We start from the raw sequence: 18,724 nt of genomic DNA, 5'->3' as shown, positions 1-18,724 counted from the left end.
TCAATGTGGTCTGCTTTCTCTGGTCATCAAAGGTGTTTAATTGGGAAGGCACTTCTTGGCAGTAAGTCTCTGTGTGATGCAGCCTTGCCATCTAATTTCATTCAGAGCTTTATTAGGGACAACTCATGGCTACTGCCTGCGCGTCATACTGGCAGCGTCAATACTGGCACACATCTAAAGAAACCTTCCACAACACTGAGAGTTGGGCAACTAGGTGCACATTTATCCCAAGAAAGACGCCACAGGTTACCACAAGGACAAGAAGAAGCAAGTGATGGAACACTTGCTCCTTTCCTCGATTTGCACTGTGCTACTATATCTATAGATGAGAATGCGTCTTCTGACATACACCCCAATAAGTATTGCTAATATTGCTGCCTTCAGGGCCACTTGTGGCATAGTGTACTACAGCACTTTCAACAGACATTCGTGGACACTTGTCAAGCGTGGGGCTCCCTCATACGTGCTTAACTGTTCATTAATTGAGGCATCATGTCTTGTTGTTATGAAGCACTTAATACATTAAGTCACAGGCAGTGACAGAGTAGCCACGAAATAAGTGAGTCATTTGTAGTAGTTGTTACTGGCCTTTATGCAGTAAACCCCTGTTAAATTCAAGCTGTAAAAGCCGGCTAAAATTTCGATATAAGTGGAGTTTCGAGATAAGTGATTCACAAAAAATAAGTCCTCTGATGGCATCACTGATGGTAGTAATGCTCCTGGAGGGGCCATATAATTGCTATTGCAATAAAAGTTGATGCTGCTACTTTCTGCACCGTAATGAATTCCGGACAGTTTAATTTCGAAAGCTGAAACTACGGAGGAGCGCAACTGCCAGGCCCTTAGCAGACACCCACAAGTGGTGCCGCTTTTTAATGCCTTGCCTTTGCGGCAGCATGAAGCGATCGTCCTTATCACGCTGCAATCTCGCTGAAATGCTGCGAGCATGCATGCTGGCTTATCTTGAGCACAGTGCATGAGCTAATCGTGCCTACTCAAAAGTTCTGATCGTCCTGCTCCAGGTCACTAATAATGCACTGGAACTACATTGATGTGTCACTGATAGCGTCCTAGGTAGGAGGGAAAAAATAATGCACGAGTTGTGATAGAAGGGGGCGTGGAGTGTGGCTCTATGCGGCGTCTGGCTCGGCTGTTGAGCTGCCGCCGGGTAAAAACAGAGTTCAAGCGACGCTGCCTTTTTCATGGTATTTTTGAAGTCGAAATTTCGAGATATCTGGAGTCTGGCACAAAAACTTTTCCAGATAAAAGGTGAAAAGCATGTTGAAACCACGGCTATAAAAACAAAAAAAAATTGAGTTAACCGATATTCCGGTATATCGAATTCGAGTCACTATCAGCATAACACACTTGCATTGTGCTGTGATCATCCATCTATGACAGCACAGAGAGTTAGCAACAAATCTTTCCATGCTTTTGATAAGCTAACACGTACAGGACTTGTTAGGCCTTTTCTGACACGTGACCTGTAGGCTACTATGTTTATAAAACTTTCAAACACAGAAGCATGACAAAATTTCTTTCGGAGATCTTGTGCAATAAGTCGGTGTAGGGCCATAGGTACAGTCATCATAAATGGAAAGGGAACACTTTCCTTCAAATGCTTGTAGGGGCTAAACACACATTTCCTCCATTAAAGTGTTCAGCGAGACTAAAAGCTCAATCCAGTTCCTTGATTTGAACCCATGCATCATGACCTATCGTCATAAAAAAAAAGATGAACTGTTTCCTTTCATATTGATGAGGGCTGTACATGTTGCATTCATGTTGCAATGTTGCAACAGATAGGAATTATGCCATCTGGCATGTTGCATGAGCCATACTGCTGAGCTGCTATTATAATGTTAAGTATACAATATAGTTTGAAAAACACATTTGCCTTGTGCAACTGTCAATGTTTAGGATGTGCATGAAATTCCTATACATCTCATGTGAATGACATAAGACGTACACTTCGTTTTGAGTGACCACCAGATGAGACCTTGTTACCTTCCTGCTCTTTCCTTTAAAAAAGGTAACCATCCGGTCCATCGGACGCCGTCGTTACGCCCACCTCTCGGCAACCGGAGACGAGATTCAAGTAGATGCAGCGACTCCTTGGGGAGAGGACACCTTGTTCACACTAGAGTTCAGGGATGGCCGCTACGCACTGCACACGGCCAATGACCGTTATCTCTGTCCCGATGGAAAGCTAATTGAGAACTGTGCACCAGAATGCCTCTTCAGCCTGGAATTCCACTCTGGGTTAGTGCACCTGATTACTTTTCCAAAGAGTGCCAGCTCTATTCATCCAAAGGAGGGATGAAAATGCTTTTGAAGGAAAATGGAGCACATCAACATAGGTGCTATGGGGATGTTGCAAGTGCTTATACTAGCACAACATGTACATTACATTTGTACTGGAAACGAAATTTGTGCCTTACCTTTAATGGTAGTGTTCTGTTGGTACTGTGGCCTGCTCACTTTGGAGAAAATGGCGTGTTCATTTAAAGTAACCACACACTTGACTAGTTATCCCCTTCAGGTGCGGTGTTCACGATTCTGCAAATGAAGATGGCGCATCAGAAGCAAAAGCACTGATGAAAGTCATGGTACTGCATACATCTTGAGACATCTGATTGAACCTGTGCTGCAACTTTGAATAATATGCGTAAAGTGTTATATTACACATGTTGAAAGGTAGACTGTTTAATGTGTGCTATCAGTGTCAGTATGTCATCATGTAGTGGGCTCGCTTTGTGTTTCTGATGATGTTTTACATCGGGCATCTTTTTGAAGTGGCTGGATAGGTGCGTTACAAGTATGCCAGACACCAAATAGTTGATTTTCTTGAATCTGATGTTCCTGTAGAGAGTTTACACATGAAGTCTATTCTGTAAGCTTCAAAAAACCTGCTGAAGAATTGAAAATTTGGAGTCTGTTCAGTACCTGTATGCCTTCATGATTCTTAAAATGCATGAAGGTGAAGTAAATTTTCACTGGACAAAATTTATTGCGCTTGAAGAGGTTTTTTGTTCCCTCTGATATGGTTAACAGAACTGCCAACTCAAAATTCATGCTTTTCAGTAATGCCAGTAAAAGTAATGTAGGAGTGAGTACAGACGTAAACAATATGAGGGCTCGCTGTATGAGCTTCGTTATTTCATCCTTGCCTTTTCTTTTGTGCCTCCTGCAACAATTTTGGATGTGTCGACACATTTTGCCTTCCTTGCACCAGTTGCAATCCTCATTTGTTATCTTTTGGTGGTCTAGAATGGGCCATGTTGCACGCACCATGCTATATAACTGAAAGCATTTGACATTGAAGCCTCTTGCTCGAAAATTTAGCATAGCATAACACAGTTGAAGATGACTGGTGCTGGAACTATAGCTGCTTGCAATGTGGCTGTACATTTTGTCTGCCTCAGCAAGAAATGCTGTTATGTACCAATCGGGGAACGAGGGGAATTTCCGGACAATTTGAGAAGCAATGCATGCAGTGGGAACAATGTACCATTGCTCTCACAAGTGAGTGAGGCAAGTAACCAATCTGCCCATGATCATTCCCACAGCAAAGTACAATCCTACTGTGAAAATTGAGATGGTTCTATCAGTTTTGTTCACAAGGGCTGAGTATTTGAAATGAGTGAGCAAGTATTAAGCATGCTCCACTGTAGCAAATGAAATTCTTAATCTTTGTGCAGGTACTTAGCACTACGTGACATCAATCTTCGTTACCTGTCACCCATTGGTTCCAAAGCAGTGATGCGCACACGCTCCAACTCCGTGACACGGGACGAGCTGTTTTCTCTCGAAGACTCTGTGCCGCAGGCGGCCTTTGTGGGGTTCAACGGGAAGTATGTCTCTGTCAAGCAGGGTAAGCACACCTTGCCTTTCTTTGACCCGGCAGTCCTGGAAAAGTGCTGGGTAGAATTTTGAGGCATACATAACTGAATTCGAGTTTGCCACCGATTTGCGAAGCTGTGGCAGGTTGACTTCGTAAATCTTCATGCTGAGGGTATAGTGCAATGCGGACAAAAGATAACACATTGTAAAGGATGACTTATTAAGCTAGATTTCACTTGGAAAAGACAGCATACTGTATAGGGTTATTTTGCCAAATGCATGCAATGCTTGTACATGAAAGAGCGCATAGTAGTAAGCTAACCTTGTCATAATGAAGTTTCATCCATGCTGAAAGTACCTTCATTGTACCCATTATTCATGGAGCACATATACTCATTACACATTGACATCAGCAAAAAAACATGATAGATTTACTTTGTTATAACCCGCCGTGGTTGCTCAGTGGCTATGGTGTTGGGCTGCTGAGCACGAGGTCGCGGGATCGAATCCCGGCCACGGCGGCCGCATTTCGATGGGGGCGAAATGCGAAAACACCCGTGTACTTAGATTTAGGTGCATGTTAAAGAACCCCAGGTGGTCGAAACTTCCGGAGTCCTCCACTACGGCGTGCCTCATAATCAGAAAGTGGTTTTGGCACGTAAAACCCCATAAATTAATTAATTACTTTGTTATATCCAATAATTCGTGAAATCTCTGTTCAATAAGCAGTTTTTAGTAACTCTTCTTTTTACCGCTTCCCGTTAATAACTTCTTCAAAAATGAAGTTCCATACCTTGTTCAAAGAAGGTTAATTCAGTGTTACACAATACCACTAACAGTTGGCTGTTGGCTGATACATATGTTCCACTCTTTGTCAAAGTCTGCTGTTTTTCACCAATCTCTAATTTGTCATTATTAGGCATGGAATGTAGTACAAAAACACAAGTTCTGGTTATTGGTCATGCTAGTGGTTTGTCATTGTGCCACTTTACAGCCCTTCCATTGTTTCTCATCATAGCACGAAGCTGCGTTTTAACCATGCGGCAGCAGGAGATTGTTTTGTTTATATGTTTTAGACCAGTCTGAAATGTCACCATCACAGCTCATGTTCACACGGCCGCTTAACAAGGCGATAAGCCACTGCCTATGTGCTGTGCCCACATGTGTTTCTTGGAGACTAATTAACATACCAACTAAATGTGGTATAAACTTTTCATTAATTTGTATAAAAGGTGTTTAATGTAAAGCCAGACCAGTTCCCCCTTTTTTCCCTGAACATTCTACGTTTTTGTACCTTGCCGATGTTCCAATAGACATACTGCACTTAGTCAATCCTAGCGAGCCCTCAACTGTAAGGTGCAACTGATTTTTCGCAGCCAGCAGCGAATAATGCAGTGCTCTTGACTGTAACACACACCCCGATTTTCATAGTTCAAAAAAGGCAAAATGCACGATGCCTAACGAACTTATGGGAATGGGTGCAAACAATTCTGCAGCTCATGGCTCCCACAGCTGAAGGAATGTCTGGAATGAATTGGATTAGATCACAGCAATTTTTGGTGTCCATTGCAAAGTTCCACCACCGACAGTTCAAAAAAGCACAGTGTTCGAGATGAGTTTCCATTACTTTGAGGACCCTGGAGGGGCAATTTGGACACCAGCTATATGTGGTGTCGTACGATGATAAACTCCCAGTACTCTCAACAGCTTCTGACACTCGCAGTTGCACCCACAGTTACAGCAACGGCCTTTGAGATTGGAAGCTGTGGTTCAAGATTTGAGGGTGGGATTTGGGCACCATCTATTGCAGTTTTAGCTTCATACTCAATTTCAACGTGCGTCTCAGGTTTTAGCAAATGTTTAAAGAAAAAAAGTGTGTTTTAGAATTATAGTAAATACGTTTTTTTTTTCATTGCAAATGAAATTTCTAATAAAATTCATTTTAGCCAAGCCTTCTGCAATGACTTATTCAATGCCAACCTTGTACAAGACAAGCTCATAACTTACTAAAAGGCTGTGAAATTGTAAATTATAGATTAGGCTAAATTGACGAATTACCATCTTGGCATACTTCTTGTTCAGACTCCACAGCTACGTTAATTCTTTGCAAGAAAAGTGGAAAATACTGATCAAGAAAGGGGTCAGGCAAGGAGGCGCAACCACTCCAATGCTATTGTCTGCATGCATCCTAAGAAATATTCAAGCTATTAGACTGGAAAGAACTAGGAGCGAGTATGACCGGCAAATGTCTAGACAGCCTATGGTTAGCAGATGTTTCCCTAAGTTCCCCAATACTAAACTTGCTAAAAGGGTAATAGCCTCCATGTGTCTTGAGGCGGCATTGGCGAATTGTTGTTCTCGCAAAATGCAGGAAAGCTTTAACTGTCAGGTTGCATGGTTACGAGCAGCCGGATACCCTTGTTCTATCAAAGTTGCAGTAGCAGACACTCGCCTTCAAAAAATTGAAAGGTAAGCGGAAAGCAAAGCCACTAGTGGAAAAAAAGGCCACAGGTTGTTCCACACATGCATAAAGTGACCTGCAATTCAAAGAAAGTGGCCAGCAGGTACAAAGTACCTATTGTTTTTTCAGCTCCCTGTAAGCTTGCTGGCCTGTGCCAATGCACCTCAGACCCGCAAAAGCTGACCCTTTGTGGTAAAAATCGTACAAGGCCGTATGTGACTTGCTCGGTCGGTGTGGTGTACGAAATTCCACTTTATTGCGGCAGGATGTATATTAGCCAGACAGGCCATTGCATCAACGATAGGGCAAGGAAACACAAGCTTTCTGTCAAGAATAAGATTAATGCACATTTGCCTATGCCCTGCGATTCCTGCATGTGTGAGCCAGATCTTTTCCATGACCGCGTTCTTTGTAAAAGCAAAGATTTCCTGGCATTCGGGGGGGGAATTAATGGAGGCCTATTTCATGAACATGAAACGTGATGCCTGTGTCAGCAATACATCTGTGGCTTTACGTAGCACTCAATGACAGTTTCTGCACTGTATGATTGTATAATGATGCAAACCTTGTTTGAGTATTGTGCGCAAGCATGTGTGTGCACATTCTTATTGTATTTACACATACTGCAGGCCAATGCTTGGGCCCAAGCAGGAGGGGTTGTAAACTAATTGACAAGTAACAGACAATGTATGACAAATGAAGGATCAGACAATACAGAACCAAAGCAAGAAAAACTTGGGAAATAGAATAATTGCATGAAGGTATGTCCCAGCTTGTTTGCAAAGTTATCGGAACCAACGATGCTGTCTGGCCGAGAATTCAACTCTGCTACGGTTCTTGGAAAGAAGCTGTACTTGTACGTGTTAGTCCTGGCAAAAATTGGAGTTAGCAAATGTTGCTTAGTATGTCTTGTTCTTCTGGTGGAAGTCAGTCTCAAACTGGTTAGGTTACATTTAGTTGCCCAGAAATGTATTTATGAAGTAGTGTTAATCGGCTAATCTTTCTGCATGTTTCCAATGTTTGAATGTTGTTTCGTAGCACTAAAGTAGTTTGCGAGTCTTACCTTTTATATTTCCCATAAATTGCACAGCTTTCCTCTGAACGTGCTCCAATTGTTTAATGTCTACTAAAATGTGGATCCCATACCACTGCAGCACATTCAAGCTTTGACTTTATACAGGCATTATAGACTGCGATTTTTGTACGATTTTTGTACTTTTGTACATGGCCAGCTTCACCTATAAATATAATCCTATCTGCTTTCAATAAAGTAGTTGCAAGTGACTCCCTTTCCTGTCCTCAAGCTTTTGTCCGTCCTTGGTTGCATCTTAACTTCGGGGAATAAGATGAACCAACTAGCTCTGGAACAAGTATTGATAGGTTAGCAAATGACATCGTCCTGTTCAGCAATGCCAGAGTTGACTTGCAACAAATTATTGAAGACCTTAGTCGACAAAGTGTACGAGTAGGGTTGAAGATTAAATACTATACTAGGCAAGAGAGCGAGCGAGAGTTTGTGACTGACAGTCAGCATCTAGAATCTACAAGGGTATGTTTATCACAGGGGATTGATTACTCGCACGGGATCCTGGTCATGAGAGGGAAATTTCTAGAATAAAAATTGGTTGGTACTCATATGGCAGGAATTACCAAATCGTGACAAGTATATCCTACTGCCATCCTTGAAAGGAAAAAGGTACAACCATTAGCATTTTACCGGAACTGAAATATGGGCCAGAAAATTGGAGGTTAACAAAGGAGCTCAAGAAAAAAATGAGACGGGGAGAGAACAGCGTGCATTAGAAATCAAACGGGGGTAGCCGGTATTCCAGTTGACAGTAAGAGGAAAGAATTGAGTTGAGCAGGCCATGTAATTTGTAGGACAGATAACTGGTTGTCTATTAGAGTTACAGAATTAATGGGTGCCAAGGAAAAGGGAATGTTGTTGAGGACAGCAGAGAATTATGGGGTGCGGTGAAATTGCAAAATTTGCAAGCATAAGATGCACTCGGCAGGTGCGGGACAGAGGTAATTGGAGATAGCCTGGAGAGCTCTTTGGCCTGCAGTGGACATAAATATGATGATGATGATGATTGTGATGATGATCACACTTCATGCGTTTAGCCAAAAGAAAAAAAAAGGCTCTTAGCAAAGGAAATCTTTCTGCTGACTTGCCATGCTGCAACAGCTATGACATCACCAGCATGTGGCATTACAAATTTCTCTGTATTTCTTGCAGGGTTGCATAATTACTGTCTCTGCAGGAAAAGCATACAAACGTTGTTGGGCTTGCTTTAAATCAAGCAAGTAATTGCCTCTAAAGCCAGCAAACAATTGCTAACCATCCTTAGTCACCGTCCATCTGTTGTCCCAACCTGATGTCACGGAAACCTGTTTTCGAAATTTGAATGTGGTGACAATCTGTTTATTTCTTGTACATTGTTGGCCGTGTTACCAAGCACCAGCTTCCAGTATCTATCTGCTATTTAAAAGACTGGTCTACAAAGTGACTCTTATTGAGCATTAAGGGCTGTTGAGGTGTGCTATGTTCCCAAAAATTCTGAGCCTTTAGCTTTACATTTGCCTGCAGTAGTCACATGAGCAAGTCAACCTAGTAGTTTATTTCGCCTGTCTTCACAACCAGAGGTTTTTGGAGGAGTTATACTGCCCATTTGACTAAGTTTGCAATCTATCTGGGCCTTTGAGGTTCAGACTGTGGACTTTGAATATGGCTAACTGTTGTATTCATGCCTACCTGTATAAGAAAAGGATTCAGAAAGCAATGATGAATTTATTGGATTTACTGGGAAAACGAAAAACACAAATAATTTGAAGCTCAAGTACATTTAATTAAGGTGAGTCATCAAAGGTGTGTTGACACTGCAGCACATTGCAGCATGTATTCAATTGGAATGGCATCTCGTACAAGTTGGTTTAACTGTTCACTACATCTAGTGTCAGCAAGCAATCTCAAGCAGTAGAAGGACAGCTTTGCTGCTTGGTCTCCTTTTGCAATAATCTTGTATTGTAATGAACCAGTGAATGAATGAATGAATGAATGAATGAATGAGTGAGTGAATGAATGTTGCTGCCGCTGGCTAGAGAGTAAAATGACCTTAATCTAGTCATCAAATCGTGCACCAACACAGAGATGGCAGTGCTGAAATGAGTGAAGCAGAAGGCAAATGCACGAGTGGTGCGACATGAATTCATCATGTCCCTACTTTCCTAGCATGACTGGCATTTGTGAAAAGACAAGAGTGGAGTCATGCAATTCATGAAAAGAGGTGCACTTAAGTTATTGCCAGGGAAGGACAAATAAAAAGCTCCCACTTGCATTACGCTTGTGATACCTCAGTATGGCCTTTGTTCTTGCGCTTTGTGGCTAGCACACCAGGTATATTGCCGAACAACTTTGAAACATTTATGTGAGGGAGGGCATCTTTAATGGTGTTCTGTGTGCTCAAGTTGTCTTAGATGCATGCACTATAGCATTAATGGGGTTTGTACTAAGCACAGGTGACATTTGCCACAAAAATTGCAGGCCTCTATCATTGCGTTTCTGTGCTCAGTGGCAATTTTAATGTCCTCTTCAAAACATATGATCAGCTGAGCTCATCATAACCTCATAACTGCAATGTCAATGTTTTTTTCGTGTTTTGGTGTTTCTGTGTCAGTGTCTGTGCGCCAACTTAACAGCACAAACCACATTCCCCACACTCGTAGCTTTGCTGTTGTTAAGAATTATTGCGCAAGAATTTTGCACAAAAGGACCTGTTTTAGCCCTTGCACTTCTTTGTGATCTATAGTTTCAGATCCGCAGCAGAAGCATACTTTGCATACTTCAGCATCTTCTGCCATGCTGTTTCATCTGCAATTGTGGATCATGTGCTGCCAGCATTCTGCCCTATTAATTCATTGTTATTAAAGGCCTATTTGTGTCCACTGAAGTGTGAAGGCCTCTTAGTGGTGTACAATTACCTTTGTCTTGCACCAGCTGACCCCATCTTATGGTTTAAATTTTCTATTTCCGTCGCACCATTCAATTTTCTGCCAACCTCAATGCTCTTCTCTTGGCAGCCATTCTGTAACTCTAATGGATGACTGCATATCTGCCCTCTACATTACATGGCCTGCACTTTTAATTACTTCACCCAAACTGAGCATGTTCTTGTGCAGGTGTTGATGTCACTGCCAACCAGGATGAAGTGTCTGACCACGAGACATTCCAGCTAGAGTGGGACAAGGACACTGGCCGCTGGTTTGTCCGCACAATGCAGGACAAGTATTGGACACTCGAGAGCTCGTCTGGCATTCAAGCCAATGCAGACAAAGGGTATGTGCGCTATTCATCACAACTAGTACTGCAGTTGAAACATCTATTTTGTAGAGAAAGATGTGTGTGTATGCACTACTTATACCGCTTCACTGAATTCTCTGGAGGCAGTGCCAAAACTTGGCAGCATAGCGGTGACACTTGAATGGCCATGGCAAAATGTAGATAACTGTAGCAAATTTAAAGCCACGAATGTCACCCTTCTACCTTCCCTCATACAATTATTTGACCACTGTGTTGGTTTGTTTGGCTATTCCAATGGGGCAAGTTGGTTTTTGCTAGGCTCCTGGGTGACTAGCTAAGTAAAAGAATGGAAATTAATAGGCCAATAATCCTGTTAGAACAGTAGGCCCTTTTCAAATTTTCTTTTTGTCTCTTTCTTTCATTCCTGTGTGCATGTGTGAGTGTGTGTGTGTGTGTGTGCGTGCATAATTTTGCACGCACGGTCCTTTTTTTTTATTCCTGTCCATAACATATTTCCTCCTTTCATGCGCAGCTCTGCCAACTGCCTTTTCGAGCTTAACTGGCAGCCTGATGGCAGTGTCACCTTGGTTGCTAGCAATGGCAAGTTGGTCGGTGCCAAGAAGAGCGGCCACCTGTTTGCCAACTGTGAGCCTGGTGACCCTGCTGCTAAGTTTCACTTTGCGCTGGTCAACCGTCCCGTGTTGGTCCTCAGGTGTGACCAGGGCTTTGTCGGTCGCAAGGGGCCGTCTTCACCAAGACTGGAATGCAACAGAGCCAGCTATGAGGTTGTTCATGTGGAACGTGCTGACCGTGGTGTTTGTCACCTCAAAGGTACCCCACTCTGCTACTGGCACCTCAGAGTTGTGCTTGCTTATTCGTAAACATCTGTTTTGACCCAACCTCATTCAGTGAAGCTAGTCCCACAAAGTGAGCAGTGATTTTACTCCACGAAGTTTGATGGACTGTGGAGTGTCTGCAATCTGCCACCTGTTGCTTCGTTGGCTTGGTACCCATAGGTTAAGGAAAGCTTGTAAGGAAACTAAAGGCAGCACATTGAACAATTGAAAGAGTAACAAGTCATGTGATAAGCAAGCAGAAACCAAGGTGAGCGAAGGTGGCAAGAAGGCTTGCTGATGTGTTACAAGGCCGCATAGCAAGTTTAATGCTTGGCCCCAGCAAAGCTCGTGAGAGTCAAGTAGTAGTCCATCGTCAGACTGGCTTTTCTTTGCTTTGTGAACTTTGCTTGAGCATGCTAATGACAAATTTTTGGGCACTGATGAATTCCTCCTCACTTTCGTAGTGTTTCATTGGGACATATATATTAGCGAAATAAACCACAACTAATATGTCGTTGAAACTGAAGTTTTCTGGCACGTATCACGACGGTAGTGATACCATGACACCACAACTTGTATAGTGCTTGAAGGTACTAAGAATTAAGACCTCTAGCAAAAGAGTGGCATTCAGGAGACAACTGCGCATTGCCTGTGAACATCACAGTGGACCTGATTTGTGTACTAACCCCAGTGGTGCCATAATATATGACATCATAATGGGACAATGTGGGAACTCGTGATTGGCATTGCCATATGTCGCTGACGTTTTTGGATCATCCTTCATTCTTCTTGATATTGATAAACTGGGCGTGTATTTGTTACTATCAGATGGTCAAGGGGTCTGTAAATCATATGTGCCAGTGCCATATTGTAGGTGGTTTGATCGTTACTTGCAATGACTGACAGCCTGTCGTGGTGGGTATGAGTTGAGGTAAAGCGCAAGAGGGCACATAGGACAACAGAAGAGCACGAAGACACAACAGTGCTGCATCTTTGTCCTCTTCTGTTGTCCTATGTGCTCTCTTGTGCTTTACCTCAAGTCGTGCAGTAACAACAGACTCACCGGTCTGTCCCTTTGAACGGTGGCTCTGTTAGGAAGCTGTGGTAGCCTACAGAAGTTATGGGGTAACCTCCAGAAATGTGCAGCTTGGGATCCTGTTGTAACCATTACTAGGGCTGAATAGTTCAGCTGCTGTCTTGTCAGTGCTTGATCTTTGGGGACCTTCCGGTGATTGTACTGTCACGAGTCAGGAAAAATGAAATAGTAAATGCCAGTGTGCACTCTGGTGTAACCCCTGTGGCACTTTTCAGGCGAGTGAACTCTGATGTAGATGTAACAGAGACGGAGAACAGGAAGGAATGAACTTGAGTACTTTTGCCATGCCAAGCCATGTTACTGAATACCATGCAGAAGCACTGGTTCAGGCTGCTGATCTGAATGGAATGGAATAGTGATGCAATACTCTGGTGGTTATCGGCTTCTATAAAGTTACTTAAAAAGCGCTCTTCTAACTGCATGCAGTTTCATGTGTAGCCATTAGTTAAACCGAAAGCATATTTTTTACTCATTGGACTGATTTTGAAGGGTGTTTCCCATTATTGCGTTCAGCTTTGAATGGCCAATGCATTGCTACAACTTCCATGTTGCACTCTCTACAAAGTACATTTCTCTGGCTGTGTTTCTCGGACTTGCAGTACTTCAGAGTTGAGCAAATTGGCTGTAACAAGAGGTCTTTGCACTCCAAGACTTCATCTGCAGTACTGTAGCACAAGCTAGCCAATTGTTCACCCTGAAATGAGCTTTTTATCCATGATGTTTTATTGCTTGCATACTTTAGTAGTAGAAGATTGCTAATGACAACTTCCTTTCGTTGCAGGTAATAATGGAAAGTACTGGGGCATAGCCGAGGATGGCTCTGTTTCAGTTGATTCGGATGACAGCTGCGGCTTCTATGTTGAGCTGCGTGAACCATCACGCCTTTGCCTGAAGACAGCTGACGGTTCTTACCTCAATGCTGACAAGAACGGTGCTTTCAAGGCTGGTGCCGCTGACCCAAGCCAAGCTACACTTTGGGAGTATTGAGCTGCCTAAACCGTCTGGCTACGGAATTTAATCAGGCTAGGCTCGACTTGGATCAACGCATCAACATGGCGTGCCCCATAATTTGCTTCAGTGTTCCTTAGGATGTCACTCTCTCGGCTGAAACCATTGCTTAAGATGTTTTGTGCACCAGTTTAATATAAGGTAATTTCTTCTGTGCAAGTGAACCCTTCTCAGACAGTGCTTGCTTTGTATAAGCTTTGATGGCATTAATAGTAAAAGATCTGCATATTTTTATGGTTCTCATCTGTTGTTGCTGTGACCTAGTTTCAGATTTTCAAGCTTTTAGTAATGGTCTGGGCTTCTCCTACAGCTGAACACTCATAAACAAACTTTTGGAGGTTCTCTATGTCTACATGTTTCCTTGTGTTCAGCCGAGTTCTTCTGGTAAGGAAGTGGTGCACTCATTTTGCCAGCAAATTCTAGTGGTGTGTTTAACACACTGGTTTCCGGAAAATTGTAGTGTTGGCAATCATACTTGGCTTTGCCATGTTAGATCTGTATGTGTGTGCATGTATCCGTTGTGTGCAAGTACTCTGGTCTTGTGTACACCCGTCATAATCCAAGCTAGGTCACACGGGATAGCCTAAAAATTAAAATGCTCAAGGGAGGCATCTATCAGACGTCGGTAGAGTCTTGTCTGTCGTTGGTCATTACGCACAATAGATCTGGTACTCATTCCCCACACTGGTGATTGTGAACACCAGCGCTTGTGACAATGTAATCCACACCATCTTATCTCTTTGGTTATGGACGTGGTTCTTCCCTGTTTGATACTGATAAGCCAAACTGACATTCCTTCCATAACTGTGCAAGACCGCAATGTAGTTGGGTTCACCTTTCGATGTCTTTCACAATCGAGGGTGCATTACTATTTTACTGCCTATTGAATAGGAAAGTCGTGACAGGTGCAGTGTTTTTATTTAGTGATTGATATATTTTGAACGAGATATTCGAAAGTATTACCAACACGGATGGCTCTTTTTGCCGGCAGTGTAGGATGTACACTTTCTTTTTGCAGTTTGAGTGTGACCAATTTTTGTATGTTTATACACCGACTTTATTAAAAACAATTTTCGAGTCAACAGTGTGCCCTTCTTGTGCATGATATGCAATGTCACTATGGTCAATGTCACTCGCACTGTAGCTATTGCAACAGAGCTAAAGATGATCCCAAGTGTTTTTATGTGCTCATAAAGGGGGGTGCAAGTGCAGTTTCCGAAACTTTGCATAGCGGGAAGCGTGGCACTAATGTTTCTGTGCGCTTCCATAGTGGCAATTTTTCCAGCATAGGAATAATGGAAACGAGCGGTATGCACATAGCTTGGCTGATGGCTTAACATGTAATGGGATTACAGCTGTTTAAGTGCACTTTCTGGCAGCAAATCTTTGTAAGTTGTACTTCATTATGCTCCAGTAAAGAATTTGCTGCCAGAGACATTGTTTGTGTCATGAAGTGCCATGGAATTGCGAGCTCTTAATCTATGCATCTGCTCAAGCAGTGATCCCTACCAATGGCAGTGCCAGAACACCGCAGGAAAGTGTCACAAAAGTAGAAAAAGTTTACTACTTTGCAGCAATACCACAGCATTGCAAAGCTGCAGCTTGGCAAGAGCTGCACTAGCCAATGATGCCCACAGGACTAGAGCATAAAGCAAGACCTGCTTTAGTCTGCGCGGAAAAACACGTTAACAAAAATTGGGCTACATTCTGTACCTACAGTCGTTCCTATGCTGTCTGTACAACTGCTCCTCCTGGCATCCTGCATAGCAAGTTCATATTACACTTGTTATTGAACCTTTTAGACGTGAACTCATGTGCAGAATCTTCGGTAATCTGCGAATCAAATAGGCTTGGAAGTGCAAAAATGCACCTGAATTTGTGCCAGAACTGCACGAGCAGGCAACTGTCTTTACGCATAAATATCTAATATGAGCTTGGCAAAGGCATTTCTCAGCACTGTGTGGGCTACCCTAAAAAGCATTTCGGTAAACTCTTTTCTAGTGCTAAAGGTTAGTTGTTGAGACCAGGAATAGTATGATGTTTGAATTAATGCACAGGATTTGAATCTGCAGCAGTGAAGTTCATCCTGCTAGAACCATGCAGGCAAAGGTATGTACCGATCACTGCATTTACTTCAAACCCTAAATGCCAGTGTTTTCTGACACTAGATCCTTGTAAATACTACATAAGCTTTCCACATATTTGATGCTGATAATTGATCACTTGGGGAACAGTAACATGATGTGTTGGCTACTGTAAAACTTGTGCAGAGATTCTTTGCTTTGGTAAATAGCTTTTTGATAACCCTCGCACGAGTTGGTTGCTCAATTTCATAATTAAATGCATAGTTATTATTGGAATTTTGGGGGGCTATGTGCTTGGGTGTTCTCTTCCAAGGTCTTGGAATGTACGACAGCCTTCCTCACTCAGTCGAGCATTGGGGAACCAGGTATATTATACTGGCAACAGATATGTCACTCTGCTAGGTTGCTTCAAAGCTTTTTACAAAGGCTGAACATGCACAGTTGGAGCAGGTGTACTATAATAGTACGGGCACAGTCTTGCAAAACGGCTAGGAGGCGTAATTTTACAATCGAGAGGGAGCACATTCAAAAAGTCAACAACTTGCAGATGTTCCAAATGTTATTGATCATTTGAATCGGCACCGTGCTAGATTTCTTTAGTGGTATTATTCGGGTACGTGTCTCGCAGTACAAGAAAAGTATAGCTGTTAGTCCTGTCGTTAAATACCAACAACCTGAGCGGAAACACTTTACTGCCGCAAAAAGAGGTCTGTTGAGAGCGTAATGTTGAGGTGAATAGTTCAGCAGCAATTAATACAACTACGGCCCGAGGTGATTTTAAAATATTGCAAAGCCTCCTCGGTTCGCCCATAGGACAGTGCGCTAAGCCAAAAGGCTAGCTGATAATAGCCTGATATTTTGCGCTCAAGTGTCCGTGGCGTGCAAAGTGACAGTCGATCAATGTGCGACCGTACAGGTGCCAAGCGACATCGGCTGTGATTCATTGCGCGCGCTGTGACGCGTAGTTTGTGCTAACGTGATAAACAAATGAGACCCAGAAAGCATTTGTAGACGACTAGTCATTGCTACGCGCACAACCGTGGCACAACAGCTAAGGCATGGGTAAAGGTAAAGCCCCTCCATACACGTTTCCGCCGACCAGCGGCGGTGGCGCGTAGATGCAGGGGCTTTAGGTAAAGGCAGAGGGGGAGAGAATCAAACAAACAAACAAAAAAAAAAACGACTGATTGCAGGAAGCGCCCTCAAATGCGTGTTTTTCAGGTTGTCTAATTGTTGCCTCCGAGATTGCAATTGCACGTGACGGGCGCACATCTCGAGGGCCAGCCCGCCGCAATACAAGAACGCAGCTGCTTTTATTCGCCGCCAGCTGCCGCTGCTAGCGCAAGCCCATCATTTGCTTTTCGTCTCTCTTGTTTCTCAACGACGCTGAGATTGGTCGTGCGCCGCATCCGCCACACCTCCATGACCAATGAGAGAGCAGCCAGGGCGCCCCAACCACTGACGTCAGTTACTACGCCGTCGTCTCGCTGCCTGCAATGCGCGAGTCCATCCATTTTTGCCACTGAAAAAAAGTGCTCCAATATTTATGTTGTGGTTCTCAACGTATGTGTTGTGCGGTTCGCGTTTACGTGGGTGTTGCGGATACGATTCGGATACTCGTGCATCGGATACACGCATCATCGGCCCGTAGCCTCGCCGAGCCCGGTCCAAGGTGCAGTTGGGAGGTGAGTGGTCGTCTGATCGCGAGCTGTTTTCTGTGTCTCCGCCCCGGCACCTCGCCCGCCTGCCTGCCTCGGCCGACAGGCACAGCTTTCTGTTCGAGCGGGCAAAACACGCATCTGTTTGCCGCCCTACTTGGTCTTGGTCACTTACGAAATGTCGCTCGGTAATCGGGCGGGTCACTTTCACGACACCGGCGTTGTCACGCGTTGTATATCGTTCACCCGTCCTCACAGCGAACATTATACACGCCGTAGTTAACAGGCTCGATGAGGTGGCGATTGCATACTCGGCGACGATCGTCCGCTCGGCTGATACCACGACTCGGAGCTCTACGTGCTCCATACTCCGTAAGAGAACGCCGTGACAGCGCAATATGCGTTGGTCGTCTGCCTTGCCACGGCAGCGAGCGCCGGCAGAAAGCTGTCCTTTCGCGACTGAACCGCGTGTGCTCTTTTTAAATGTCTGCAACTTGTATCGCTCGACGGGCACCGCTGCGCTCTCTCCAAGCATTTATTTTAACTGAGGCGCGCGCTGTGCATGCCACTTTACAGCCAAGATTATTCTCGAGGCGGGGGTCGCTGGCGGCGTCGTTCCCTGCGTTTCTCTCTTTGCAAGAGTCCTTGCGTCCTCTCCCGTCTTCTGCGTCGACTTTCGTCGCCGTCTGGCGTTGTCCATGGCTAGCGCTGCCGCCGCTGCAGTCTGGTTCCCTCGCACCAACGAACCAACCGGCCTTTGCATTGGGCGAACCGCGGCATAACCAGTTTCTGCGCCGCCAACTTTGGCTCGGCCTGGCAGACTCGTTCTATCGCTCTCGGCAGCGTTCCTGGGGATCTTTTTTTATGTGTGTGCCGTCGTTACGCATATATTCGTTGCCTTGCCTCGCGATTGAACGGCGGCGGTGCTTTTGACTTCCTTGCGTCTGCCCAAACCCCCCCTGAGATCCCTCTCTCGGGACGGGACCTCTAGCCCTGTCATGCATCATCCTCGAAAGAAGAAGCCTCAATTGGACACTTGTCAGCTGCCCATTTTGGCGCCACGGACGCTCTATCGCGTCTCGGCGCGTTCCTGTCGGCTGTGGTGCTGTCGTAATATGTCTGGTAGGAGAGGAACTTGGGGAGGGGGGAGGTTATGCTTTTAGACTTCTAATCCCTGCGACCTCTTGCCGAGCAGAACTTTAAAGTAACACCCAGGCCAAAAAAAGAACGAGGCACGTTCCCTTCACAGTCGTGGGGTTGCTTGCGCATAAATGGAACTAACGTTGTATACTTGTGTAGCAGTACGGCAACGGTGGCGCGTGCTTTCTTCACGCGCTTGCGCCAGTCTGCTGAACACGTGCTCTCCCGCGTGAGCCGTTAGCGAGGTTTGTTGCTGCGACCGGCAGACTCAGAGACATGCGGTGCGTGCAGCGAGTGA

The 18,724-nt window shown here is 44.3% G+C and overlaps 2 protein-coding genes across 5 annotated transcripts in view; both read left to right on the top strand.

The window, feature by feature from the left end:
• The window catches only part of sn (fascin domain-containing protein singed), a 70,869-nt gene extending 56,243 nt beyond the window's left edge, over positions 1-14,626 (top strand). For all 3 annotated transcript variants that reach the window (XM_072290063.1, XM_050173403.3, XM_050173404.3), the window contains exons 4-8: positions 2,033-2,262; positions 3,702-3,874; positions 10,484-10,640; positions 11,137-11,435; positions 13,318-14,626. In XM_072290063.1, the coding sequence (XP_072146164.1) occupies positions 2,033-2,262; positions 3,702-3,874; positions 10,484-10,640; positions 11,137-11,435; positions 13,318-13,523 (1,065 nt within the window). In that variant the 3' untranslated portion in view covers positions 13,524-14,626. The remainder of the gene's footprint in view (positions 1-2,032; positions 2,263-3,701; positions 3,875-10,483; positions 10,641-11,136; positions 11,436-13,317) is intronic.
• A 2,489-nt stretch (positions 14,627-17,115) lies between these two features.
• Positions 17,116-18,724, top strand: part of wge (BAH domain and coiled-coil containing protein winged eye) — a 191,168-nt gene continuing 189,559 nt past the window's right edge. For both annotated transcript variants that reach the window (XM_072290062.1, XM_050173396.3), the window contains exon 1: positions 17,116-17,313. The gene's annotated coding sequence lies outside the window, so the exon portion shown is untranslated. The remainder of the gene's footprint in view (positions 17,314-18,724) is intronic.

Source organism: Dermacentor andersoni, chromosome 8, assembly GCF_023375885.2.
Source record: "Dermacentor andersoni chromosome 8, qqDerAnde1_hic_scaffold, whole genome shotgun sequence".
NCBI lineage: Eukaryota > Metazoa > Arthropoda > Arachnida > Ixodida > Ixodidae > Dermacentor > Dermacentor andersoni.
The sequence above is the reverse complement of the archived record's forward strand: the minus strand, read 5'-3'. Positions and strand labels throughout refer to the sequence as shown.